The following is a 27,587-nucleotide window of genomic DNA, read 5'->3' on the forward strand; positions in this document are numbered from 1 at the left end:
AGTTTTAAAACACTGGTGAAAGGTCTTAAGGATTTGTAAAGAATGGCTGATTGAGCCTTGCAAATCAACCCCAAAACACTCTTTGTACAACAAGCAGAGATAACGCCTTTACAAACAAAAACAGATATTACTTTCTTTACCAAGAAAACAGATAACTAGTTAAACCAGTTTTGAAAGAAAATCCTTTTGCAAGAGTTCAAATTGTTACAGGTCATTAACTGTGTATGAAAATCTAGTGGAGAACTGTACCTGTTGTCTCACACCAGACTTTTCCTAGAGGTGCTTGCCAGAGCAAGTGAAATAGATTAGGACTGTGTTGTCTCTATCTATTTTGTTCCTACAGGTAGGCCTGCTCCTGCAAATAGTCCCGGGAAATTATTTAAAAGAACATAGGTGTGATGGTCTGCTGTTATAGTGAGGTTTCTGTTGTGGGGTGTAACAGGGTGGCTCATCCCTTAATGAATGGGAATAGCCAACCCTGATTACAGAATGAACTACTTGTGGAGGAGATCAGGGTGATTGCTGTATAAAGAGCAAAGGGGGAAAACTGAGAAAATTATAGAGAAACTGTGGAGTGTGTAAAAGGCTCTTGCAGGGAATACCCTGAGACTGAGGAAGCTGTGATGGCGAGCCAAAGATTTTTTGCTAGAGACCCGTACTAAAGTAAGCCTGCGAGACTTTGAATTGGGACTTTGCTCTGGGAGGAAGGGCTGGGGACTCCCTACCTAAAGGGGGGGAGTGAATGAACTGGGGTTGAAGTCTGGAGGGCCAGTTTATAAGGACTCAACAAATGGAACCCAAGGAGGGGGAGGATATTTTAATTACCTATCTGTGAGTTAAGGGGCCTTGAAGAGGGGAGAAATTGGTGGCAGGGCAGTGGCGAATGACATCTGGTCATGAGGGGGTGATCAGGAGGTGGCTGTCCCTGTTATAGGCGGCAATCGGCTTACCAACGGGAATGGTGAGAGGCTTATGGTAGGCAAGGAGGGCTATGTATGAGTCTTAGACCTTGTCTACACAGGAAAAAAACCTTCAGTATATAACTCAAAATATGAATTTAAACTGATATAGTCATACCAGTTTAAACCCTGTGTGGACATTCCTGTCTCTTTGTAAGGGTAGCTTTTTTTTTTACTTTAGCTTATGTCATTTGTGAAGAGGTGTAATCCAAACAAACAAAAAAGGCACACTCATACTGCAATAAGTGTGTCTTCACAGGGGAGTTATACGGCTATTACTATACCTGTTCGAATTCACACCTTGGGTTACACTGAATTTGTTCCCCCTCACATAATCTACGCTTGTATATCAGTATAATTGGTAAAACTTTTCCCTGTCAAAAAGCCTAGTTATTGCCTATACAGATTTAGGCTTAAGCTTGTGCCCTTGCCATTTGTGCTAGCATTGAAGAAGCACAGTCAGTGGTCCCAGTTAACTTGGATTCTACTGGTGAAACCTGGGCTGTGGCCTGAGGTGTAGACAGTCTGAATGGGCACTGCAGGCTATGCTGAGGGGAAAGGAGGGGGAGAAAGTCTTAGGCGCTGCCCACAAATTGGACAATTGTGGTCAAAGAAGGGCATGGCCAGAGTTCCTGGGAGCACATCTTCCTTGCAGCCTCTGCTAATGTGGTTCCTGGAGAGGAGAACTGACCTAGGCTGGCAGAGGGTGACAATGGTACCACTGCCTGGCCTCCTGGAATCTCCTTTTAGGTGCATCTGCAGAAGCAGTGCAAGAGATTGCAAACTGTAATCCTCATGGATGCAGAGGTGAATTGAGTCCAGCGTGTAGAGGGAGACCTTGTGTCACTATCTAATCCTATCTGAATAACTTAAGAAACGACGTTGATTGGCTCTAGGTGTGTTGGGAAATGGAAGGAAATCCAACAGCCATAACAAAGTGGAATTGAGAGTGATGCAGAAGCAAGGATGTGGAAGAGATTAAAGTTAAGGGAGCCAGGAAGGTGAGAGATGCAGTCAGGAAAAAAGTGGGGTAGAAGAATGTAAATACACAATATCTAGGGATGGGAAAAATCAGATAAAAAAGGAGATTGAAATAGACAGTTGCTTAGCTTTTTTTTTATGGGGGATTAAAGCTTGCAGTTGTACTTTTAGATCTGACAAGGTTACATCCAAACTAAACAGGGTTGGTCTGTGCCTTGCATGGAAGACATCCCAGGGGAAAAGTGTGCTGTAGAAGAAATTGGTTAACTATCTGGTCATTAATGAACTCCTAGCATTTTCATACTGAATATTTAATGTTATGTAGTAATTTTTTGGTAGCCACTGTACAAACACATAATAAAACAGCACAATCCCTGCCCAGAAGTACTAGCCACATTGTCCTGGCCCAATTCCAGTTTAAGTAGATAATGCACGGTATGTTTGCGCCTTCCTTGTGGTGGTTCAGTGGAGCTACACCTGTGCACTACTCAGTTGAAGGACTGTGTACTGTTATATAATGTTAAATAGTTGCTGTATTCCATTCCACCTGTGACAACATTTAATTAGCTGCACATACGTACTTACTTAGCCTTTAGGATGAAAGGATATATTGTATTGGATATTCACCTGAACCTACTAGAATTCTGGGAGTTGAGATCAAGGTAGTAAACTCCCATGATTCCTTTCTTGATATCCCACAATGTATCCAGTTTTAGCAATTCAGTACCATTTTTAAACTTCTGTAAGGCAACGTGGAGGAAGTACTGCTGAGTGCCACAATCTTCGCAACCATTAATACAAACAGTATGCTCCAGAGATATTGACAGTCTGGCTGCATGAGTTGGGAGACAGCTACGAGTATAGTCTCCTTGAAGCCATGCGAATGCTACTGGAGGAGGAGGAGGATGAAACTGAGCATTTAACTTTTGCATGATGTTTTCCTGGAATGGCTTTACTTGGTGGAGTGCTGCTTCTAGGCTTGGCCAGCCAACATTGGTGGGACAAAATAGTGCTGCAGAGCTGGGATGACCAGCAGCAGCTGCAGAACATCAGGTTACAGAAGGCTGCTTTCCTAGAGATCTGCGTAGAGCACATACCACAGTGGCAGAAACCAACATGAGAATTCCCCTCAGTACAGAGAAGTGTGTGGTCATTGCCATCTGGAAGCTTGCCATCCCCAGTTGTTGTCAATCAGTAGCTAACCAGTTCAGTGATGGCAGGTCAACTGTGAGGGCTGCTGTCATGGAGGTTTGTGTTACTGTTAAGAAGGTGCCGTTGCCCCAGGTCATAAAGCTGGACAGTGCACAGGAGATTGATAAATTTGCATGGTTGGGGTTCCTGAATTGTATCCAGATCATTGGGCCCCACATGCCTTTCTTTTTGCAAACCCCCTCCACCTCCGAAAAGTAGGCTTCAGAGTTCATGAACAGAAAAAGGCATTTCTTTATGATGATGCAAGATCTAGTCGATCACCATAGTAGGTTCCAGTATTAACATGGGGTGGTCTGGAAAGGTCCATGATCCCAGGATCACACCAGTTTTAGGCACTGGAAAAATTGTACTTCTGCTCTCAGTACTACTGTGGAGGATTAATAGTGTTGTGATTCCTTCAGTCATCCTGGGAAACCCCACTTATCAAACTCTGCTTCGTTGGCTTATGAAGCCTTTTAGTGGACACTTGGATAGAAGAAAGTAGCTGTTTAACTTTACACTGAGTAGCTGCAGAATGACAACAGAGTGTGCATTTAGCAGACTGAAGGGAAGGTGGAGGTGTTTCATAACTAGGCTGGATGCTTCTGAGAAATATTTGTCTCATGTTATAACTGCTCTCTGTATTTTGCACAACATCTATGAGAGCAAGGGAGAGAGCCCCATTGAGAGCTGGGAGGCACAGGTGGAGAGACTTCCAGGGCTTTCTGAACAGTTGGACTGGGTGCCTCTACAAATTTCCCCAACTTGACAGGGGACCAGCATTGTATCTGCAGAGTCATGGAAGGAAATTGATATGATTTGTATGACTGTTTTACTAGGAATGGATGTTATTATGGGGAATTATACCTCAATGAAATTAGTCAGCAAAGCTTTTTTTTTTTTTTTTTTTTTTTAAATCAAACAAACCAGCCCTGATTTTTTTAGTTGATTGCACTGTGTGCTCTCTATTGTTAAAAGTTTAAACTAGTGGAAATGGGGCAGATGTGCCTAAAGTGCTGAGTGCACTAATCTTTGGGGAAGGGGAGGCACAATGTGTAAAAATGTACAGGCTTGTAGTTGTTTGTTTTTTTGTCTTGTGGGGGTAGAATGGCATGGGAAAGGCCTGCCCTTGTAGTTGGGGAAGTGAAAGGGGTGTCTCAGTATTGTGTTCTTGGCAGACTGCATGACATGGCTAGGTTGGGGTGCTGTTATGCTTTGCTCACGTACAATGTTCTCTAGTAAGTTGTATGCCATATGTCTGATATCTTTTCCTGGATGTCCTCTTCTCTGTCCATGTGTTTCCCTAGATTGCTCCCTGTCCTTTCATTTTTATCCTGGAGTATAAAATCTTTGCTTAACTGTCTTATTCAGTCTCTGTTGGGATTCTGTGATGAGATCAGCAAAAAGTCCTCCCTTGTCCTCTTTCTTTTCCCTCACAGGTTAGCTGGGTGTTGAGCAACTGATAATGCCCCTCTCTGTGTGGGCTGCGTCGTATCAGATGCTAACAGAACAGAGAAACAATACAAGTAGTAACTGTTCTATACTATCTTGCATGGTGACAGGTTTCAGAGTGGTAGCCGTGTTAGTCTGTATCAGCAAAAACAATGAGGAGTCCTGATGGCACCGTAGAGACTAACAAATTTATTTGGGCATAAGCTTTCGTGGGCTAAAACCCACTTCATCAGATGCATGGAGTGGAAAATACAGTAGGGGGGTATAAATACACAGCGTATAAAAAGATGGGAGTTGCCTTACCAAGAGGGGGGGGGCGGGTCAGGGCTAACGAGCCAATTCAATTAAGGTGGAAGTGCGCTATTCTCAACAGTTGACGAGAAGCGGTAGAAATCACTTTTGTAGTGCCAATGAGGCCAATGTAATCAAGGTGACAGTTGACAAGAAAGCATGAGTATCAGCAGGGGGAAATTAGTTTTTGTAGTGACCTATCCACTCCCAGTCTTTATTCAGGCCTAATTTGATGGTGTCCAGTTTGCAAATTAATTCTAGTTCTGCAGTTTCTTGTTGGAGTCTGTTTTTGAAGTTTTTTTTTGTTGAAGAATTGCCACTTTTAAGTCTGCTAGTGAGTGTCCAGGGAGATTGAAGTATTCTCCTACTGGTTTTTGAATGTTATAATTCTTGATGTCAGATTTGTGTCCATTTATTCTTTTGCGTAGAGACGGTCTCGTTTGGCCAGTGTACATGGCAGGGGGCATTGCTGGCACATGATGGCATATATCACATTGGTAGATGTGCAGGTGAACGAGCCCCTGATGGTGTGGCTGATGCGGTTAGGTCCTATGATGATGTCCCTTGAATAGATATGCAGACAGAGTTGGCATTGGGTTTGTTGCAGGGTTTGGTTCCTGGGTTAGTGTTTTTGTTGTGTGGTGTGTGGTTGCTGGTGAGTATTTGCTTCAGGCTGGGGGGGCTGTCTGTAAGCAAGGACTGGCCTATCTCCCAAGGTCTGTGAGAGTGAGGGATCGTCCTTCGGGATAGGTTGTAGATCCTTGATGATGCGCTGGAGAGGTTTTAGTTTGGGGCTGTAGGTGGTGGCTACTGGTGTTCTGTTATTTTGTTTGTTGGGCCTATCACAGAAAGCCACTAGCCATTCTATACTAGTCTCCCTGCCAACAGTGATAGAATATCACTCCCCTGTCAATTTCAGAATTCCTTTCCCCTCTGCTCTTCCAATTCTGGGGTACACTTGAAGATGGTAAGACACTTTCCAACTTATTTCCCCCTTACACAAGTCCCCTGTACTAATACTGAGTATATGGAGCTGGAGGTGTAAGGGTGGGTGTGCCCCCCAAGAGGCAGGTTAGTAACTGCATGTTATGTCTGCAGGCTGTCTCTACACTGCAGGATGTTACCCTGAGGGGTGTCCCCAAGAGATGGAGAGGATTCTATTTAAAAAAGGCAGTGGGATAACTGGGAGATAGGGAGTGCTGCTGTTTATGAGGATGGTGCCCCTCAGCTGGTGCAGGAGTGGAAGGGAAACACCACCTATATGGGCAGCTGCAAGAAGGACTCGTTGCCTTGCAATCAATGTGCCAAAATAGAGCACTGCCGTTGCCTTGAATTCTGTTGTATAACACCTACAGATCAGCACAAAGTGCACTACAAAAGAGGTAGACTTCTTCAGTGAGTGGTCTGAACCCCTTTTGCTGCAAAGGGTTTAATGATTCTGAGGATCGGACTGAAAATGACCATGGGCTTCTGTAACTTGTGTAGCCACCAATGCCTTATACGCTCAGTGCATTGAGCATATCTCTGTAGCCCCATTTGGGCAATTTTCCTCATAATCCAGTGCATGTTGTAAATGTAAAGGTAGCTAAAAGCTCAGGGCACTGATCAGACTGTCATCCAAATTACTTTTCCTGTTGCCTTTTCTCTTTCTCTGTCTGCTGTGACAATAAATATGCCTGCTATACAATGCATTTGGTATTTTTTTTTTTTAGCCCACAGGGTGCCACCATCTTGAGCGGGGGGTAGGGGTAGAGAGACCTGCTATTGGCCAGGAGGGAGAGGGAGCATCAAGGAGAATGGGAAGGGGGGTGAGGACACTTATTCCATAGTTGTGGGATTTGACATAAAGGGAAAGAAACCCTTCTGAGCTTCTGGAGCTGATGCCATTTGGGGGAATGGGTGGGGTGGAGAGCAGGTGGAAAGAGGCCTGTGTCTACTCTCAGCTCCCAGGTGGTATCAGGAACCAAGTTGTTTAAATCCCTCTATGTAGTCAGTATTTGGACAGTTTATTGTAATGCAGCACATAATGTTTATGATTGAGGTCCCCTCTGCAGTATAGTCAGGCTGAGTCACTGCCTGGCTCTCAGGGGTCATCTCCAGTGCTACCTCTGCCTAAGTGTCTGGCTTGGAGTTAGGTGTGCTGAAGAGATTGTGGCTGTTTGGGGAAATCTCCTCCTTGCTGGGGTCTGTGGTCAGCTGGGTGCCTTTGAAACTGTCCACTGCACAGCAGGGTTCTGTGGTGGTCTTCCTCACAACAGTTGGTCTAGCTCCTCATACTATGCACGTTGCTGGGAGTGTTACCAGCGTGCTTGTTTTTGTACCATGTGTTTTCATAATTCTGCTGGAGCTCCTTAGCTTGGGTGTTGCACTGGGCCATGTCCCGGGAGTGCCCCTTCTTCTGCGCTTGCTCCATAGCTGCTCATAGATTGTCACACTCTGATGGCTCCTATAAAGATGGGACTGGACGTGCTTTTGTCCCCCTGAGGGCAAGGGAGTCCTGGATCTCTGGATTGGACCACACGGAAGCATAGGGCCTGGCTACTATGATGGACTGTGGGTATCCATACTTGTCACAAACTGAAATTGCAAATGAGTGCACCTACGTGTGTGCCATCATTTAAACAGGGAGGTGATAGCTAGTCAAGATGATCCTTTGAGCATTGGAGGGCACACAGGTAAACAGACAGGTGGGTCCATGTGTAAATCAGTACAGTATGGGTTGGCAGTAAGACAAGTGCCTAAAGTGGTTTTATCAATTTGAAATAGGAATGTATCCACACAGATCTTATACTAGTATAACTCATTCAGGAACAAAGTTATGTTGCTTCCAGAAAGATTAATTAAAGCAGGAAAGGACGCCAAAAAAATCGAAAAAAGAACTGTGTGTGGATGCAAGAGAGTTTATGCCAGAAAAACTCTGAAAAAGCTTTTCTGTGCAGAAGATCTAACATGGAAGATCCTGTGTGCTGTATCTTTGTCTTTAGAATCCCTTGGAGGATGTGTTTTATAAGGCTTGGCTGGGTCTGTTCTACCATGGCCCAATATCTAAACAAATACTTTGCCTCACTCTTTAATGAGGCTAATGAGGATCTTAGGGATAATGGTAGCATGACAAATGGGAATGAGGATGTGGAGGTAGATATTACCATATCTGAGGTAGAAGCGAAACTTGAACAGCTTAATGGGACTAAATCGGGGGGCCCAGATAATCTTCATCCAAGAATATTAAAGCAATTGGCACATGAAATTGCAAGCCTATTAGCAAGAATTTTTAATGAATCTGTAAACTCAAGGGTTGTACCGTATGATTGGAGAATTGCTAACATAGTTCCTATTTTTAAGAAAGGAAAAAAAAAGTGATCCGGGTAACTACAGGCCTGTTAGTTTGACATCTGTAGTATGCAAGGTCTTGGAAAAAATTTTGAAGGAGAAAGTAGTTAAGGACATTGAGGTCAATGGTAAATGGGACAAAATACAACATGGTTTTACAAAAGGTAGATCGTGCCAAACCAACCTGATCTCCTTCTTTGAGAAAGTAACAGATTTTTTTAGACAAAAGAAACGCAGTGGATCTAATTTACCTTGATTTCAGTAAGGCGTTTGATACTGTGCCACATAGGGAATTATTAGTTAAATTGGAAAAGATGGGGATCAATATGAACACTGAAAGGTGGATAAGGAATTGGTTAACAGGGAGACTACAGCGGGTCCTACAGAAAGGTGAACTGTCAGGCTGGAGGGAGGTTACCAGTGGAGTTCCTCAGGGATCGGTTTTGGGACCAATCTCATTTAATCTTTTTATTACTGACCTCGGCACAAAAAATGGGAGTGCGCTAATAAAGTTTGCGGATGACACAAAGCTGGGAGGTATTGCCAATTCAGAGAAGGACCGGGATATCATACAGGAAGATCTGGATGACCTTGTAAACTGGAGTAATAATAATAGGATAAAATAATAGTGAGAAGTGTAAGGTTATGCATTTAGGGATTAATAAGAATTTTAGTTATAAGCTGGGGACGCATCAATTGGAAGTAAGAGAGGAGGAAAAGGACCTCGGAGTATTGGTTGATCATAGGATGACTATGAGCCGCCAATGTGATATGGCCGTGAAAAAAGCTAATGCGGTCTTGGGATGCATCAGGTGAGGTATTTCCAGTAGAGATAAGGAGGTTTTAGTACTGTTATACAAGGCACTGGTGAGACCTCACCTGGAATACTGCGTGCAGTTCTGGTCTCCCAGTTTGAATTCATCCTTCTTAAACATAGAAGAGGTACAGAGAAGGGCTACTAGGATGATCCGAGGAATGGAAAACCTGTCTTATGAACGGAGACTCAAGGAGCTTGGCTTGTTTAGCCTAACTAGAAGAAGGTTGAGGGGAGATATGATTGCTCTCTATAAATATATCAGAGGGATAAATACTGGAGAGGGAGAGGAATTATTTAAGCTCAGTACCAATGTGGACACAAGAACAAATGGATATAAACTGGCCACCGGGAAGTTTAGACTTGAAATTAGATGAAGGTTTCTAACCATCAGAGGAGTGAAGTTTTGGAATCGCCTTCCAAGGGAAGCAGTGGGGGCAAAAGACCTATCTGGCTTTAAGATTAAGCTCGATAAGTTTATGGAGGAGATGGTATGATGGGATAACATGATTTTGGTAATTAATTGATCTTTAACTAACTATTCATGGTAAATAGGCCCAATGGCCTATGATGGGATGTTAGATGGGGTGGGATCTGAGTTACTACAGAAAATTCTTTCCTGGGTATCTGGCTGGTGACCCTTGCCCATATGCTCAGGGTTTAGCTGATTGCCATATTTGGGGTCGGGAAGGATTTTTCCTCCAGGGCAGATTGGAAGAGGCCCTGGAGGTTTTTTGCCTTCCTCTGTAGCATGAGGCATGGGTCACTTGCTGGAGGATTCTCTGCTCCTTGAAGTCTTTAAACCACGATTTGAGGACTTCAATAGCTCAGACATAGGTGAGAGGTTTTTCGCAGGAATGGGTGGGTGAGATTCTGTGGCCTGCATTGTGCAGGAGGTCAGACTAGATGATCATAATGGTCCCTTCTGACCTCAGTATCTATGATTTCTCTCAAAAATAGAGGGGGGTGTGCGGGAGCGGGAGGCGGTGTCTGGAAGAAATGGCTCTCTAGCCATTTTACCCACCAGGGGCTTTGTGCACTCCTCCATTCTCCCTCTATTTCAGGGACTCCCTACAATTTCTTCTTCCAGTGCTTCTGTGTACTGCCTATTCTCCCTCCTCCCGTACCAGGGTCCGCAATCTCCCCCTCATGCCAGTGGCTCTGTACAAACCCATTTCTGCGTCCTTTCTTCCCTCCTATTGTTCCCTCCATGTCAGTGGCTCTGTGTCAGTCCTCTGTTTCACCCTTCCTCCAACTCCCACCCATGGTAGGGGCTCAGTGTACCTACCCCCAGCTCCCAAAGTAGGATCCCCCAGTATCCTTCACCAGAGATTCTGTGTGCCTGCCATTCTTCTCTCCCACATTCTCTCCCTGTGGTAGGGTCTCTGTGTGCTCCCTATTCTCCCTACCTTCACACCCATACCACAGTCCCTCAATCTCCCCCCTGCTAGGGTTTCTGTGTGCTTTCCATTCCCCCGCCCCCCCCGCCAGGGGCACTGTATGCACAATCCCCACTTCTCTTCCACCCCCATCATTGTTGTTTCTCTGGGAGAAAAGTTATTCAGGGTTTGAACACGTTAAACTATATTGGGAGATTGCATGGAGATGGGATATTGTCACGTTGGAAGGCATTATGGGTACCATTACCCAGTTTGATCTGCAGGCAATTGCAGAGGTGCTTGAAGTTGTGGCTGTACTAAACAGATGGCAGGGCCTCCATGTGTCCCTCATTTTTCCTCTTGCAGTTCCCTCAAAATCAATAGGGTTCTGGCCATTGAGGTCTAAACAATCCCTGAAATTTTGGAATTCATCTGATGCAACATTCAAAGTTGTCCAATTACAGACGGACAAATGCCATCAAGCTGAGTGTATGGCCTTACAAGCTCAGTTGACCAATTTGTAGTACACTAAATATTCATGATGAAAATTCTTCAGTCCTTGTCTCCATATAAAATGTTTCCAGTCTCAATATACTTCATGAAGATTTACATGCTGTTTGCAAAGTCATATCCACAAAACCTCTGCTTCTTCAACAATGATCAATTCATGTTGCTTGCACTTTGATATTTCCGATCTGATGGTGGTGCTAATGATCAAATCCTCTCCATTTTGGTTGGATGACTAGCTTATCCATTCCCTTTCAACTGAGGGCATCAGAAAAGCTGTTCAGGGGGCTCTGAGCCTATTTCAGGAACTCAATAGAAGACTGCAAAAAAGCATATGTTTATCTTGACTATATACAGTACACACAGGTAATGTGAAAGGATCACAAAACAGGAACTGCTAATGAAACCCCTCTAAGCCAAGAAAGTTTGCCAGATTGCACCTCTCCTGCATAATTAGCAGTCAGATTTTAATTTTTTAACTCCTGTGATTCTGTGCATACTAATGTCTTGTCACAAGCTAGTTTTGTGGGCTCAGCCTTGGTCTCAGTGTGTTGTCTGTTTACACTGTGAGCTTTTGGAGGCAGGGATTGTCTATTTTTATATAAAAATCTGCATAGTGCCTAGTTCAATGAGGCCTCTAGGCACTACCATGATAGAAATAAAATAAACTGTCCACATTCATTTTGTTTGGAAGAGTTTGGGGGAAATTGGAACTACTTCCTTTTCTTTCATATCTTTTTGTGAGGGAAGTTGCAAGATCAGAACCAAAACTTCTGGGATGCAGACTGGGACTAAAATAATTTCAGGGAAAATTCCGTAACTGCTAATAAATGAGTGCTAATGTCTCCCTTCTAGGTCGAATACATCAAGCTATGGTAACATCTCTCAATGAAGATAATGAAAGCGTTACTGTTGAATGGATTGAAAATGGAGACACTAAAGGCAAAGAGGTACACTAAATATTTTAGAACTTATCTATTTTTTTAAACTTTTTTCTAGAATAAAGACTATTGGAATGCTCTTTTTAAAAACTGTATATTTTATCTTGAACCTGAATTAGTTCATACAGTAAAACTACTGGACAATGTTTGTTTTTTAAATTAAATTGTGATTCCGTGGTTCCAGATATTGTTTAATGTGCATCACAGAACAAATGACATCAGTTTCTGTGGTGCTATAGTTTATTTCCTGAGTATACATTTCTAGAATAATAATACTGAGTTCTTATGTAGGACTTTTCATTATAGATCTCAATGTTCTTTACACCGGCAGTCAGTCTCATTATCCCCATTTTACAGACAGGGGAAACAGACACAGTGAAGAAAGTGACTTGCATAATGTCATCTAGCAGGCCTGTGTCAGAGCTGGGAATAGAAAAACTCCTTTTTGCAATATAATATCAAACTATTGATGCTTTCTTTTATTTATATAATTTTCAGGCAACCTAAGGACCAAAATTGTTCAAAATTTTCTTTAGCTGAGGATACACGAAGTATCTAAGTTTACAAAGCTAAATGAATGATGGACTAAAATCACTAAAGGTGTCTGCTGGCCTGTGTGTAAATTTAAAAAGAGAGATATGGGTGAATTTGCTTGAGCAGACTCACAAGTGTGCACGTCTTTTTTTTTTTCTCTTGTTAATAGATTGACTTGGAGAGTATATTCTCACTTAACCCAGATCTTGCGCCTGATGAAGATATTGAACCCAGCCCAGAGACTCCACCACCTCCCACTCCTTCAGCCAAAGTAAACAAAATTGTGAAGGTCGGTGATATGTTCAATTAAAATTACTGTTGTCCCATTCATATTAGTATTTTACCCGCAATATTTAAGAATTTTAAGTTTAATTTTCATTTCTGTGAATTATAACCCAATTCAGGAATATTTTAGAAATCCGTATTCATTATGAAAAAACGTAAGAGATTTCTGAAGGGCAGAACTGGAAAAAGAAGAAATCAGCGATTAATCTAAATGATCTTTCAAAGGGGATTGAGTGAATTTCTTAGCTTGGAACCAACTTTAAACTTGTTAAATATAGCTTGTGACCTTTATTGTGAAATGTTTGTATATCTTGAGGAAAATGATATTTGGACCTTTTGTCTTAGAGAAGGTTTTGGAGGTTATTAAATGATACATTTAGCTCGCATCCTGTATCCTCTTCATCATACGTGCTGCTGGGAGGGACTGTGCAGCACCACCTCCCCATGCTGTTCATGCTGATATCTGTGATTACTTCTGTTCACTGAAAGTAAGCAGAGATTGGGCTACAGCTTACAAAAGAGGTGATAAAGTGAATAGATTATAGAGATTTCTCTCTTTATAGAATCGACGGACTGTGGCTCCTATTAAGAATGAAACTCCTGCCAGAGACAACAGAGGTAAACAATCAGTTGTATCTTTCCATTCCACAAAGCAAGAAAGTGAAAATGTTAAACTGACACTTATTTAAAGTTCTCTAGTATCATATGTTCTCTTTGGTTTATTACATGGCCATGTTAAATTTAATGGACAGGGTGAGTAACTACTGGAACTATTAAGATAATGTATTCTTAAAAAGTTAGTATGTAATCAGTTTTATATATAAGGCCAGATTTACACTTAAAACTTCTATTGACCTAGTTACCGCCACTTGGGGAGGTGGTGTTCCTATGCAGTGGGAACATCATCTGTCGCTGTAGGTTGAGTCTATGTTGTGGGGTTATGCTGGCATAGCTATGATACCATAGCTTTGGTGCTATAGTCCCTAGAGTGTAGACATGGCCTAAGTTCAGTATAAGAGATTTAGTGCATGTTTATATTTTATTCATCTATGTATTTACATATTTATGTATCTAATAAATATATTCTTTAAAACAGTCTCTTGTCATATTTCACCATTTCAGACATTCCTTTGTGCTTTTGATACTATTTTTGTTTGTTCCTCAATTCAGTATTTGAATATCTCTAAAAGCATGTCTACAGGACATTCAGGAAAGTTAAGAGTGAATTAAGCTAAAGTGAACTAAAGTCACTTTACCTTTGAATTATGAGCATCCACACAGGAGTTTAATGCACTTCAGGTTCATGTCTTCAGTTAATTTAGCTGAACTTGCCTCTGTCCCTGTGTAGACATGCCCTTAGAGCAGTGATACACAGACTGAGGCTCAGGAGCTGCAAAGTGGCTCTTTAATGTGTCTCCTGCAGCTCTTTGCAGCCCATGATATAAAATATTGTGTGGTTTAATTATTAACCAATCAGGATGCTTTTACTATGTTATTAACCAATTGTAGTGGATTATATATATGTAAAAAAAAAAAAAGACCAAGTATTATTTTATCAGCTACAATTAATTAATGAAACAATGAATTCACATTACTGTGGGTCTTTTGATTAATACTGATCGCTAATTTGGCTCCTGAATCACTGAGATTTGAGTATCACTACTTTAGTGACTACTGTATTTAAATTCTGGATTGATCAACAATCAAAAGCACAAAGGAATGTATTGTAAAAAGCCAGCAGATGGCGCCCAAGTGCGAGCAGCCAAGTCCTGGAGGCTCAATGGCCTAGAGGGGCAAGAAGCCGGAGGGTTCCGGGATGGCTGGAAGGAGCCCGGAAGGTGAGGGGCAATCTTGGCTGTAGTACTGTGGGCAGCCTCTGTGAAAGCGAGGAGGACTGTGCCGCATGCAGAGCAAATGTGTGAGAGCCTTGGGAGCGGTACTGTGGTGGGCTGGGGATGGTGGCGAGCGCTTAGGCTTGTGTGTGTCCTGGGAGAAGGTGACGGCCCCCGGGGAACATTGTATCTCACCAGGTTGGAGGCCCAGACTGAGCAGACACAGAACTGATACCTTACCAGGCTATCACCTCTCAGCTCTGTGTGCACCGCTAGTGGGATTAGAGGCCTCCGGGGGTGGGGTGGTTAGTGAAGGTTTTGGGCACCTCTGGAGGTGGGGGAAGGGATTGTGCTGTTGTTGAATTCCCTTAAGTTTCCCAGCCATATTACATCCCATTGTTCTGTACCCATTCCCTTGCCTTACATTCTTTTATATAAATAGTTGAAATACCCCTCTGTGTGTTGTTGGGTTTTGTGCCAGGAGTTTCCGGACTCACGTAAACAAAGGGGGAAAATGCTCAACCTGGAGAGGAATAGGTGCAGGCTTGCTAGCTTAGGGTATCTACCAGCACCTCTGACCAGCACGAGGGGGTTAACACAGCATGAAATCATGAAATATGACAAAAGAGTGTTTTTAAAAACATATATATTTATTAGATAAATAAATATGTGATGCATAAAGTCCCTAAAAAAATACCAAAATAAAAATGTATTATCTAGCTAAGGGTGTTTTTGTTCTCTCTATTGTGTTAAAATTATTTAATTTTTACTGACTATACATTAGAACAATTTTGTTAAATGATTTAACTTAAAAATTTTGAGTGATCTCTGCATATTCCTATTTGTGGGTTCAAGGCACCTGCATCATAAACTTCCAGAATCTTCTGATGGGCAATTGGGACCACTCTGTCCCTTCTCCCTCCTCAGGCAGAGACATCCATTGGAATAAAAAGGGGAAAAGAAAATTTCAGTGTGTATTGGCGGGGGAGGGAAAGAATTCTTGTTTTAAATTAATTTGATTGACCTAAATTTAAAACACTTAATTGCATCCTTCCTTTAAAAATAAAAAGCGAATTAATATCGTGAAACAATTTATAAATCTAGGTCTGCAAATGTTGATATTGTCAGTGTTGTCTATGTGCCTTTGTACAGTAGTAACTTCAGCTTGGTGCAGGAGAGCTGTACAACTCTCATTCACTGTGATGGGAGCTGCACTTCTTATCCTCCACCTTTTGACCCTAAGAATTTTTCCTTTTTTGGTCATTCAGTTAAGCCTTTGTGTCAGTATACTATTTTGTTCAGTAAGTTGATTGATACTGTAAACTAGATCCCATTTGTTGATGAATTGGAACTCTGATGTCTTATCATATTTTCCCCTCAGCTATACCAGGGGAGTGTTTGTTTGTCCATCCATGTGTTTGCTGCTCCCACAGTTGTCTTCATGCTCTAATTTCATGTTGTCTTTCATGCATGGACTGTCCTCTCCAAACTGCTACTCAAACCATTACCCTCTCCTCCTTCAAATCCCTTCTCATAACCCACTATTTCTGTGATACTTACAGGAACTTGGCCAACTGAAAAGGGATAGTTTTAAGCATCTATTATGGGTACAGTTTAATGTCTCTGAAAAAAATCATGCCGTAAATCTGTGTAAAACATTAAACACCTGCCACTCCCATTGACTTAAGTGGGAAGATGGGATTGCTCAGCACCTCTGAAAATCAGGCCAAATGGATATATAAAAAATGCACATATTTTTATTGTATCCTCGACACCTACCCTTTGTATGTCACCTGCCCTTAGCTGCCAAAATAAAAATGAGATATGTCTATAAGCATTCAGAGTGCTCTGCTTTGTATATTGTATCCTGTTCCCTCTTTCTTTTCTGCCCCACACTCCTTTCCACCCCCAAATATTTCAAGCTCTCTGAGGCAGGGACTATGTATTATTATGTATTAGAGCACCTAGAACAATGGGACCCTTGTCTTGTCTCAGGTCTTTAGCTGTAATCACAGTGCAAATAAATAACTCAGAATTTTAGGCCCCAGTACTACAAATACAAATATATGGTTAATTTCACTCATGTGAATAGTTCTATTTACCTTAAGTTAAATGCTTGCTTAAATGTTTGTGGGATTGAGGCCTGAGTTGCTAGTTTATGTTGATTATAACTAGGGCTCTGTGTTTGTCATGGAGGTTGCGAAAGTCATGGATTCTGTGACTCTCTGTGACTTCTGCAGTGGCCACTGCAGCTGACCCCAGGGCCGCCCAAGCAGCTGGCTCCCCACCAGCAGCGGCCCCTCCAGATGCCCTCCTCCTTCTCCCCCCAGCACCAACCCCCTTAAGATTTAGTCAGTGGTACTTTTAATAAAAGTCATGGACAGGTCACGGGCAGTGAATTTTTGTTTATTGCTTGTGACATGTCCATGACTTTTACTAAAAATACCTGTGACTAAATCGTAGCCTTAATTATAACATTAGGATTAGTAATTCACTATATAGTCTGTCTTAACTAAAAACACACCTTTTATTTTTTTCTAGTAAACTACTTGTTTACTTAGATGTCACTAAAAGACCTTTTTGTTGTTGTTGTTTTTAATCATAAAATATTTCAGAATTTGACAGTAATATGGGAAATGTGAAAAGGTCATTCTATTAAATGAAAAATATGTTAAATTTTCATGTCAAGATTTGTTTTAGACCATTTTATGTTTTTCTTTTGCAGCGGTTGGTTCTGCACGTGCACGACCTACTCAACTTCCTGAACAGTCTTCCTCTGCACAACAGAATGGTAGTGTTTCAGATATATCTCCAGTTCAAGCTGCAAAAAAGGAATTTGGACCCCCTTGTATGTAAACCACGTATCAAGGATTCATTAATTCTAGGCATTACATGTACACTCTCTTGGACATCTGTGTAATCCATAATTGTTGAATGGTCTAAACACACAGTTGTGTCTGTAGATCTCCGTAAGAAGCATTTTCAGATTACTGTGGGAAACAAAAGGTTGAATTCTGTCATTGTCCTATTGGTAATTAGGTTTTAAATTTTTCCTTCAATTTTTTTAAACCTTGACTGTTCATTTAAAACACACTAAAAATATTTTAAATTGTCCAGTCTTTTTTAGTTCAAACCAAGCGATCACATAAATCAGTTAGTATGTTTTTAAGGGCCATCGTCTATTTTTTTATTTGGGTATTTCTTGTCCAGTTCCCATGACTAGTTTTTTAATTCAGAGGCTAGTAAATTTCAGAAATAAAGTTGCAGTAGTTATGCTTTGCAAGTATTGAGCTGTTTTGAGGAGCTAATCAGTGTAAAGATTTAAATAAATTATAATTATTGATAACATAATTGAAAACCGGTAGTGTAAATATTCAATCCATGTGACAATCTGAATATTCCAAAATTGTATCTTTTTCTTTAAGCACGTAGAAAATCTAATTGTGTGAAAGAGGTTGAAAAATTGCAAGAGAAACGTGAGAAAAGAAGGCTACAGCAGCAGGAACTTAGAGAAAAAAGAGCTCAGGTTTGTATTGGTAGTTCAGAGCTGAATTCTACACATCGCAGAAAGCCTGTGTCAAGAAGATCTATGCCAAGTTATTGTGATTTTTATTGTTTATATAAAACATGACTAGCTTGAAACTAAATGTTGTCATCTTATGTACAAAACTGCATGATTAGTCTTCAAGTTCCGTAGTCATTTAGGGTGCATGGTTGTGTTGTTGTGGTAACTCACCTTATCATTTTGTCTGATTCTTTTGTTTCACGTACATTTATTTTTTAAGTTTTGCGTTTGCTGGCCTGGCCGTAAATACTTACAAATGCAATCTCAGTAATAACTGTTGCCTCAGAAAAACATGTGGACAAAAATATGAAGATTCTTCGCCTCAAAATGGGGCATCACATTTGTGACAAATTACCCTTTTCTTATCTTCGTTGGGGTGTGAGTGGTATATTTGAGAGCTTGAGGTTTGAAGAATGTTTTTTAAAAACCTCTACAGACATTTTAGTTTTGTAACATACAAGCAACATGGCACCAAGTTGTTAGAACTTTTTGTTAAAATGTGAAGTTGCTAATCCTGTAACATTAAGATTTTAATATTAATGACTTTGTCATAGGGGAGTAAAAGATTTAGAAAGACCAGTAGCATAATCTTGCTGGCAGTCCTGTATGTATGTTTTAGTCTCTAAGGAGATACTAGCAATCTGCTAATGACATAATAAGTACCACCAGAAAGTAAATGATTCAAGCAACTTGATTTCATGGCTTTATGATGGGCCTAAGCTTATCTAAAAGGATATATGTGGATTTTTTTCTCTCTACTTTTCATCCATTTAAATTAATCAGAAAAGTACTGTTTCTTTCTATGAGAACAAATAATACATAGTATCCTGTTTTTTAAAGTATTTCTTTTTTGAGATTTTGCCCGTATTAAATCTTGAATGAAATCTTAAATTATTTGATTGATTCCAAGAAGCCTTTTTTTGTGTCTAGCATTTCTAACTTCTGTATATGGGAGTTACTCTGCTGATCTATGTGACTGTGCAAGTGTGTTGTGTTCGTTTTCAAATGTTTCTTTTTAAAAATGCAATAGTAGTAGAGTACTACTTTAGTCAAAGCTTTTTCAGTTCTTGAACCCCAAGTGCTAAGTTTTCAGAATAGTAGGAAGGCCAAGACTTTTTTGTAATGAATAGTGTAACTTTCTGAATCTTAGAAAGAAGCAGGCATGAAGGTAACACGTTTTATGTAGATTTCTTTCGGATAATTTTTCAGTTTTTATAAGTGAGTGATGATGAATTTGTAGATGAGCTATTTTATTTTATTAATTATTATTACTTTAGGCAGTATTGTTTTAATGGAGAAGATTTTGGAAAAGGGCAAGAGGTTCCCCCTCCCCCTTTCAAGTTTTCTTATGTTGAGTCCTTATCACGGATGTTTGGGGTTGCCTATTAATCAAAAGTTTATTTTAAAATTGAACAGAATGCTTGTATTTTTTTTTGCTTTTGTTTTTACCGTAGAAATCCAGCTTGTTTCTTGATGAGTAAAATAGTCACATAGTCAAAACTAATGATGTGTGAACAATATGTGGTTTAAATTTTGCAAAACATGACTTTTGAAGAAAGTTAAAACTTTAGCAAACATCATATATCTCTGTTCTTGTTTCTGTAGCTTTTCTATAATTATATCTGGAAAGTATTTGCAAGTGTCATGTTAATGAAAACTTTGTAACTCTATTTTTTTTCATAGGATGTTGATGCTACAAACCCAAATTATGAAATTATGTGTATGATAAGAGACTTCAGGGGAAGTTTGGATTATAGACCATTGACAACAGCCGATCCTGTAAGTTTACCTCAGGAATTGTTTTTAAAAGGCAAGGATTTTCTTCACAGACTTTTTTTTTTTTTTTTTAGCCCTTTAAATTATTTTACCACACTTTAATTTTTTTTAAAGATATTGATGTATTTGTGAAGCAGTAAAGCCCAGATTTTTAAAAGGTATTTAGGCATTGCAGTGTCTAAGTCCCATTTTCAAAAGTGATTTAGGCTCCTAAGTCCCATTGACATTCAATGAGCTTTAGGCTATTAAGTGCTTTAGTTGCTTTTGAAAATGACTTAGACATTGCAGTGTTGAGTGCTGCAGGGTCTAATACCTTTTACAAATCTGGGCCTGAGTGATTCAACACCTAAAAGTAGTTTTTGTACCCTAGGATTATAATTCTATAACTTTTAACTTGTTGAATGCTATTTGCATTGAAAGGAATTATTAAATTTTATGTCATTAAAATGTGTGCTAACTCTACAATATTAGAACTCTACCAATGTACATTTATAAGACAGAATCTTCAAAGGTGCCTAAGGTGTCTAACTCCCTTAGGTTCCTTTGAAAACCCAATTCTAAATGTGTAGATTTAGGGCCTTATCTCCCACCCCCTCAGCTGGTGTAAAATGTCATAGATTTATTGAAATCAGTGGTGCTGTGATGATTTACACTAGCTGAGTATCTGCCCCAGTATGAGCAGAGGTTACTCAACACCTTTCAGGATGTGTGCTGCACCCTGCAGGATCTGGTCGTAAGTGCTCATAGCAGTGAATATAGAGCTGTGCCCATGGTTTGTTGGATACTGCACATTCAGCACTTTTGCTTTTTAAAAGTTCAGATTTACTACCTTCAGAATAATTGCTATAATAATCAGACTTTTAAAATACTCTCCATTAAAATTAGTACTTACTTCAGATTTTTTTTTTGGTAGATTGATGAGCACAGGATATGTGTTTGTGTAAGAAAACGGCCGCTCAATAAAAAAGGTATGACCATTTAATGTTTAGCTGGTATTAGTCTCACTTAACAGCAGCTTCTGGTGGTGTTTGGTAGTATTTTTGTATTATGGAATCAGCTAGAGGCACCAACCAGAATTGGGGCCCCATTGAACTAGGCACTGTGCGTGCATGCATGTAGGAAGAGAGAGTTCCTGCTCCAAAGAGCTTATAATCTAAATAGACAAAATGGACAAAAGGTGGTAGAAAAGTAATAGTAGTATCATCATTTTGCAGATAGAAAACTGAGGCACAGAGAGATTAGGTGACTTGCACAAGGTCACATAAGAAGTCTTTGGTTGAGCTGGGAATTGTACTGTAATATCTTGAATCTCATTCCAGTGCCTTGACCACAAAGTCCTTTTTTTCTAATTCACTCAGATTTTCTTTTTAAGTGATCAATTAACTTGCGTTATCATGTAACCACCTAATGAAAGTTCTTCCTCAGTATATTCATTTGTATAATAGAAAATATGTATCTTTATAACCTAAAATTAAAAATCAAAATGACTGGCCGTTAAACTATAATTATATATACATAGCACAGTCTTACTCAAATGTGTGGTGGGTTTAGTAATACATCCTTTCTGAAACATAAATACCATAGTTAGCCAAGATGACGAAAACAGATTGATTGAAATATTTCATGGGCTTTTTAGAGTAGAAAGTGGTATTATGTCAAGACATTAAATGAGGACAGTTGTGTACAGGATTTTAACAGACAAGATAATGGTTCGAGGTGTGGTCAAAATGGTTCCCCACTTGTGCAATGGAAGACATGAGAACAATATTCCAACAAACCTCTTGTAGAATTCCATCTGATACAAAGAATATTTGAGAACTACCTGGCAGAGAGACCACACTACTAGTCCTGTATTCATATAGTTGCCAGCTTCTCCTTTACTACCCATTACTGACTGGAGTTCAGTCATCACTGAAATAAGTTAACTAACTTTTTGAAAAAAGAAAAGGAGTACTTGTGGCACCTTAGAGACTAACAAATGTATTTGAGCATAAGCTTTTTTCCCTTCTGTTAAAATTTTCAGGGATATCTTGGTTGGCTGAAGATTTCAGAGCATAATTTTCATACCCTCAAAATACCAAAGGGTTGCAGTGAGTCTTTTGGAATTGTGTCCCAGAATGACACATTCTGGAGTATCTTCAGCAAGACAGGAAGTGACAGGAAAATTTTGGAGAAGGGGTGGGAGAGAAAGGTACATTGTTGTTTGTACACAGTGAGAGCTCGCCTTTCTTTCATGTTTCTTCTTTCATTATTCCTTGATTGTTTTATTGATCTGAAAGCAGTCACAAAATCAGATTATTTAAAACTGCTCCCCGCAGCCTGGTTGGTTAGAGACATTCAGCATATGAATCTGGTAGCAATTCAATTTTCATTTTAGCATTGCAGTTCATCTTGAATAAAGTATGACCTAGGAAACTAATACATTGGGGGAAAATGTCATAGGTGATAACTAATTGGACAAAGCTAATTAGAGAGGAAACAGCAAATTGGCAGCCAGTTGTCATGAGTCATGATTTATGGGTCTCTTGTGGTGCAGAACTGGGTCTGGTTCTGTTCCAGTCATCTGTATTGGTGGCTGACATCAGTGAAGGAACTGATTCCGTGCAGGATGCTGGGGAGATGAGCAGCTGGTTGGAAATGGGATACAAGACTGAAGTTTTGCATCTGCAGAAGGAACTAAAAAAATTCACTGTGGAGGAACCATAGCCAAAAAAAAAAGTCAGGTGCACACATAATACATTGAATAACATTCTGAAAAACATGCGCACTTTTATTGTGGAGGGTTAGAAGGAACAATATTTTCAACTGCCCCAATCTTCTAATTGGAGAAGAGAAAAGACTTGAAGAAACTTGTGTACGGTAGCTTAAAAGGAGAGAAGGTGAACAGGGAGCTTATCGTATTAAAAAAAGGAATAACTTATATATTCAAAAAGTAGTGTTTCCCTATTCAAGCTCCACGTTTGGAATATTTTTACTGTATTAGTCATCTAGTTTAAAATGGGACATAAAAGACTCAATTTCTACCAATCTTACACAGGCCGAATTCACGGAAGTCAGTGGGAGTTCCATGCACTGAGAGCTTGCAAGAACTGGGCTGGGCCCTAAAATAGTAAGGTTTGGGTAATTAGAAGATTTCATTTGTGTGATATATTGTTAGTTTCTTAGGAAAAGGGCAGATTCTGAGATTGAAAAATGTTCAGTTTTGTAAAATCTTGATTCAAGAAAAAACGTATTCATGATTTACAATAGCTTGATGAGATCGTCCTAGGATATAGGCCAAGATCCATTCACACTTCAGTGTTAAACTGTAATGTCCAGTAATTAACATAAAGCAAAAATAAATATAGTTTGGATTTCAGAGGTTATCCCAGAGGATTATCCGCAAGTAGCACAGGCTGCCATATCAGATGATTATGACAGGCATTATAAGAGTATTTAAGACTACCCCTTATACACATTCTGACTACTTAGAAGTAAGGTACAGTTTCAATGCAAAGTATGGACCTATTAAACTCTCCTTTCACCCATATTCTTCTGTGTGTCAGTTACACATTTACTGCAGAATAATGCATATTTTAAATGTGCAATACTGCACTTGAAAACTGAGTAATTTACTTGGTAACTTAATTTATACTTTAGTTACTTCCTAATACCTGTGTAATTAAAAGATGATGGCCAAGAATCAAAACATAATTATTGAAGTCAAAACCTTCCGTCTAATTGTGGAAAAGTACATTGTATTCTTAAATTGTGTGCCTCAGAGATTTTATATACAGACAGAAGCAGGGCACATCAGTGGTCTTGACTGTACATACAAAGGATCTTTATTTTTGTGCATCTTGTAGATGACTGGGTTCTCTGTGTGTTTTACTGATTCATACATCTCATGCAATTAACAAACTCTAGTGATGTGTAGTAATTATAGCCCATGATCTTAATAATGCATTTCTTTTGTTTGTTTGAGAAGACCGGCAACATCCTTTGAAATTTGCAGCCTTTTCTTCTTACAAAATCATTTTAAAAGGGTTTTCACTTCAGCAGAATAAAATTTTAAAGATCAATTTTTGTGATTGCTGACTAAAGAATCTGCTCCTGGAGTGATTGTGAATGAAGATATATTGTATATAAAATGGAATAAAAAGTTTCCATGGTTGAAAAAATCTTCACATAATAAGGGTATAGCTATAAGGAGTTAAGCAAAGGGCATGTGTGAAAAAGAAATGGTAGCGTTTGTAAAAATGTCCAGCTATATAGGTAATAATTATATTTATGAATTTAAGACTGATAGTCAAAATAGTGTTGGATTGTAGTTGTCCAGCTGAGGAGGGGATGTAATGAGCAATTTATTTATTTATTTAAAAAAAGGTAAAACATAAGGCAATAATCTTTGGATATGTCATAAATAAACCCTTAGAAGAATTAAAGCATTTTTTTAGAAAGTAATTCTAGAACAAACAGGCAATTGTGAATTATGAAGCTATCATTCTTTCGAGTGATACTAGAAAGGTGCTCAGAAACTGCATTTTCAAAACTTTAGTAATTTGTATAATCACTAGAACTCCACGATGGAATTACACACTTACGAATCATAATGTGCCTGATTTTTTTTAAAATGTAGGGATCAGAAGCCGAGATCCATGGCATCACATTTACTTGGAGCAGTTTCATTACCTTGGACATTGTAAGAATGTAGATGACCAAATGGTGTAAAAGTTAATATGCATAGATAGTATATATATAGATTCATATTTATATATCAATCATTTATTTTATAGAAACTGTAATGAAAGACCTTGATGTAATCACAATTCCTAGTAAAGATGTTGTGATGGTACATGAACCCAAACAAAAGGTGGATTTAACAAGGTACCTAGAAAACCAAACTTTTCGCTTTGACTATGCCTTTGATGACACTGCTCCTAATGAAATGGTTTACAGGTATGTGTTTATACTTTTTGTGACTATTTTCCTATTTCTTTTCACTTTCTCTATTTTTGGGCTTATCTTTGAATCTAGACTTTACTCCTCCTCCTACAATTGGTCTTCAAATCTGTTTGCCACTTCCATAGCTTTGCCCGTGTATATTTTTCCTTTAACTCAATTTGTGCTGAATTCATCTGTCCCATAACCTCCACTTGCCTTGAGTATTGTAATTCTCTGGCCTTCCTCAAATCACACCTTTCTAGACCATGATGTGCAGAATGTTGCTTCCTTCCTTCTCATGCATGCAGTATGTATCATTAACTCTTTCATCAGACCAGTCTGTTGGCCCTGTGGTCACTTTTAGGATCCAGTTAAAAAAATCACCCTTCATATTTTAAAAGCCCTTTATTGATGCAGATTGGAGCATACCTATATTTTTGCATGTTTCTTTTTCTATTTCTTTCACCAGTCCCTCCCTTCATCTAGTGCTAGCCTCTGTTCTGTCCTGGCACAGTGTCTGCCCTCTGGGAACCTTCTATCTGTAGTGCACGTGCTCTAGAACATTTTGCATCCTATTTAATAATCTGCATTTCTCCAATCTCTGTACCTCTTTAATCTCACTCTTCCTTTGGTATTATTTTTCTCTTATCTTTGTAACTGTACTGTTTAACTCTGAAAGGAGTTTTAAGTTTGTATGAAAGTTTGTGTACTTAGATCCTTGTGCATGGTTTCTTTCATAAAACTTAATAAAAACTGCTTGCATATATATAATACACATATGCGTGCGCACACCCACTCTTATACTGAAACAGTAAATCTCAGATCTCTTTTATGTTAACAGAGGTTTCTCTCTTCCCTTCGTACAACATGGTGGTGTGTTTTCTTCCATTTTTTTTTTTCTTATTTGGGAGGATAATCAAATTTAGCCTTCCCATTAAAGAAGTATTTGAAAAAAGATATGTATTTTAATGCATTACCACCATTTAGTTAATGCACAAAGAAAAGACGATTTAGTGTGATGAATTCCAGTTTAATTCAGGATTTTAAATCCCCTCATATTTTCATACTGAAAATTTAAATTTGGGAATCAGGAGTGTTCAGCTCTACCGCATAATCATCTATCTTTTTTTGATGACCTAGTCTATTGCAGTGTTTTCTACACTCATGGCAGTCAGGCTAATGTCATCTTCTTAAATATATAAAAGAAGTTATATCACATCTTAATTTTAAACCTGATACTACTACTGGATTTTCAGGAAGGACTAATCTTTGTATTTCTGAAAGCCTAGGATTGCATTTAAGGAACATACCAAGAGTAAAGTTGGAGTATCTTTGGGCTTGGTATCATGTTAGCTCTTGAACAGTCAAGGACTTATTTTATTAAATATTTCTTAGATATATTTGTGTTTCTGCCTTGTGTTAAAACAACTTCAGTCTGTTCAATATACATTGTAAGTATATAATGTCAAACCCATTTATATGGAAAGCTACGTGTGCATATTCTCAGGCTAGACAGACCATTTTTTTTGTAATAGATCATAAATATAAAAGATACAACTTCCAACCTATGGTAAATGACCACTCTCTTTATAATGTGTATGATAATCAAGGTGGGCCATTTATGCTGGAAATGATGATTTATGCTGGAAATGGCCCACCTTGATTATCATACACATTGTAAGGAGAGTGGTCAGTTTGGATGAGCTATTACCAGCAGGAGAGTGAGTTTGTGTGTGTGGTTTTTAGAGGGGGGTGGGGGGGTGAGAGAACCTGGATTTGTGCTGGAAATGGCCCACCTTGATTATCATACACATTGTAAAGAGAAGAAAAGGAGTACTTGTGGCACCTTAGAGACTAACCAATTTATTTGAGCAATTTATTTGAGCAAAGAGAGTGGTCACTTTGGATGGGCTATTACCAGCAGGAGAGTGAGTTTGTGTGTGTGGGGGGCGGAGGGTGAGAAAACCTGGATTTGTGCTGGAAATGGCCCAACTTGATGATCACTTTAGATAAGCTATTACCAGCAGGAGAGTGGGGTGGGAGGAGGTATTGTTTCATGGTCTCTGTGTATATAATGTCTTCTGCAGTTTCCACAGTATGCATCCGATGAAGTGAGCTGTAGCTCACGAGAGCTCATGCTCAAATAAATTGGTTAGTCTCTAAGGTGCCACAAGTACTCCTTTTCTTTTTGCGAATACAGACTAACACGGCTGTTACTCTGAAACCTGTCTTCCTTCAGGCTCTCCTGTGCCTTGGAGATTTTCATGAAGTAATATTCCCTGTAACAAACTCTCTCTCTCTCGTAGCCAGGGGAGGGGAAATAATATTATCACTTGAAAGGAAAGTTTGTGACCCCATTTCTGCAGGGTTGATGTCCCCTAACAAATTAAGTATTCTCCAGGAATGTTCAAGCTTTTCCTATGTAATCTAGGGTTTTCTAAAACACTGTCTCCAACATTTGTGATCTCTTCAAAACCTCTAGAGAATTTTTTTTTAGTGGTGTTTTTATAAGATCCTGAAATTGAGGGTGGGGGGAGAGAATCTCTATAAATGGCTATTTCCAGGATTTGGTGTTACTGCTCAATGCAGCTATGAGCTAAAAAGTTTTAGTTACTTTTAAACTCTATTTAACTGTTCCGGTGCTTATTACACACTGTATAATTGTTAGGCTCTTTTCCATTGATCTTATCCTGTGCCCAAATCTACTCAGTTATCAAGGGCTCATTCTTCTTTTATTAATTTAGGTCTCCTTTTTATGGTAAATTAGGTTGACAGTAATTGGCCAGTTTTTTTCAAAAGGGATCACTATCCTATGAAAAGCAAAGAA

The 27,587-nt window shown here is 39.4% G+C and overlaps 1 protein-coding gene across 6 annotated transcripts in view; it reads left to right on the forward strand.

Moving 5' to 3' along the window:
- KIF2A (kinesin family member 2A) overlaps positions 1-27,587 on the forward strand; it is an 88,973-nt gene that overhangs the window by 20,860 nt on the left and 40,526 nt on the right. For 3 of the 6 annotated variants that reach the window (XM_037902880.2, XM_037902881.2, XM_037902883.2), the window contains exons 2-9: positions 11,760-11,854; positions 12,549-12,668; positions 13,228-13,282; positions 17,222-17,344; positions 17,922-18,022; positions 19,745-19,840; positions 20,751-20,805; positions 24,613-24,775. In XM_037902880.2, the coding sequence (XP_037758808.1) occupies positions 11,760-11,854; positions 12,549-12,668; positions 13,228-13,282; positions 17,222-17,344; positions 17,922-18,022; positions 19,745-19,840; positions 20,751-20,805; positions 24,613-24,775 (808 nt within the window). The remainder of the gene's footprint in view (positions 1-11,759; positions 11,855-12,548; positions 12,669-13,227; positions 13,283-17,221; positions 17,345-17,921; positions 18,023-19,744; positions 19,841-20,750; positions 20,806-24,612; positions 24,776-27,587) is intronic. The other 3 variants (XM_037902882.2, XM_043547527.1, XM_037902884.2) reach the window with 1 other exon arrangement.

The sequence above is a fragment of the Chelonia mydas genome, chromosome 5 (assembly GCF_015237465.2).
Source record: "Chelonia mydas isolate rCheMyd1 chromosome 5, rCheMyd1.pri.v2, whole genome shotgun sequence".
Classification (NCBI taxonomy): Eukaryota; Metazoa; Chordata; order Testudines; family Cheloniidae; genus Chelonia; species Chelonia mydas.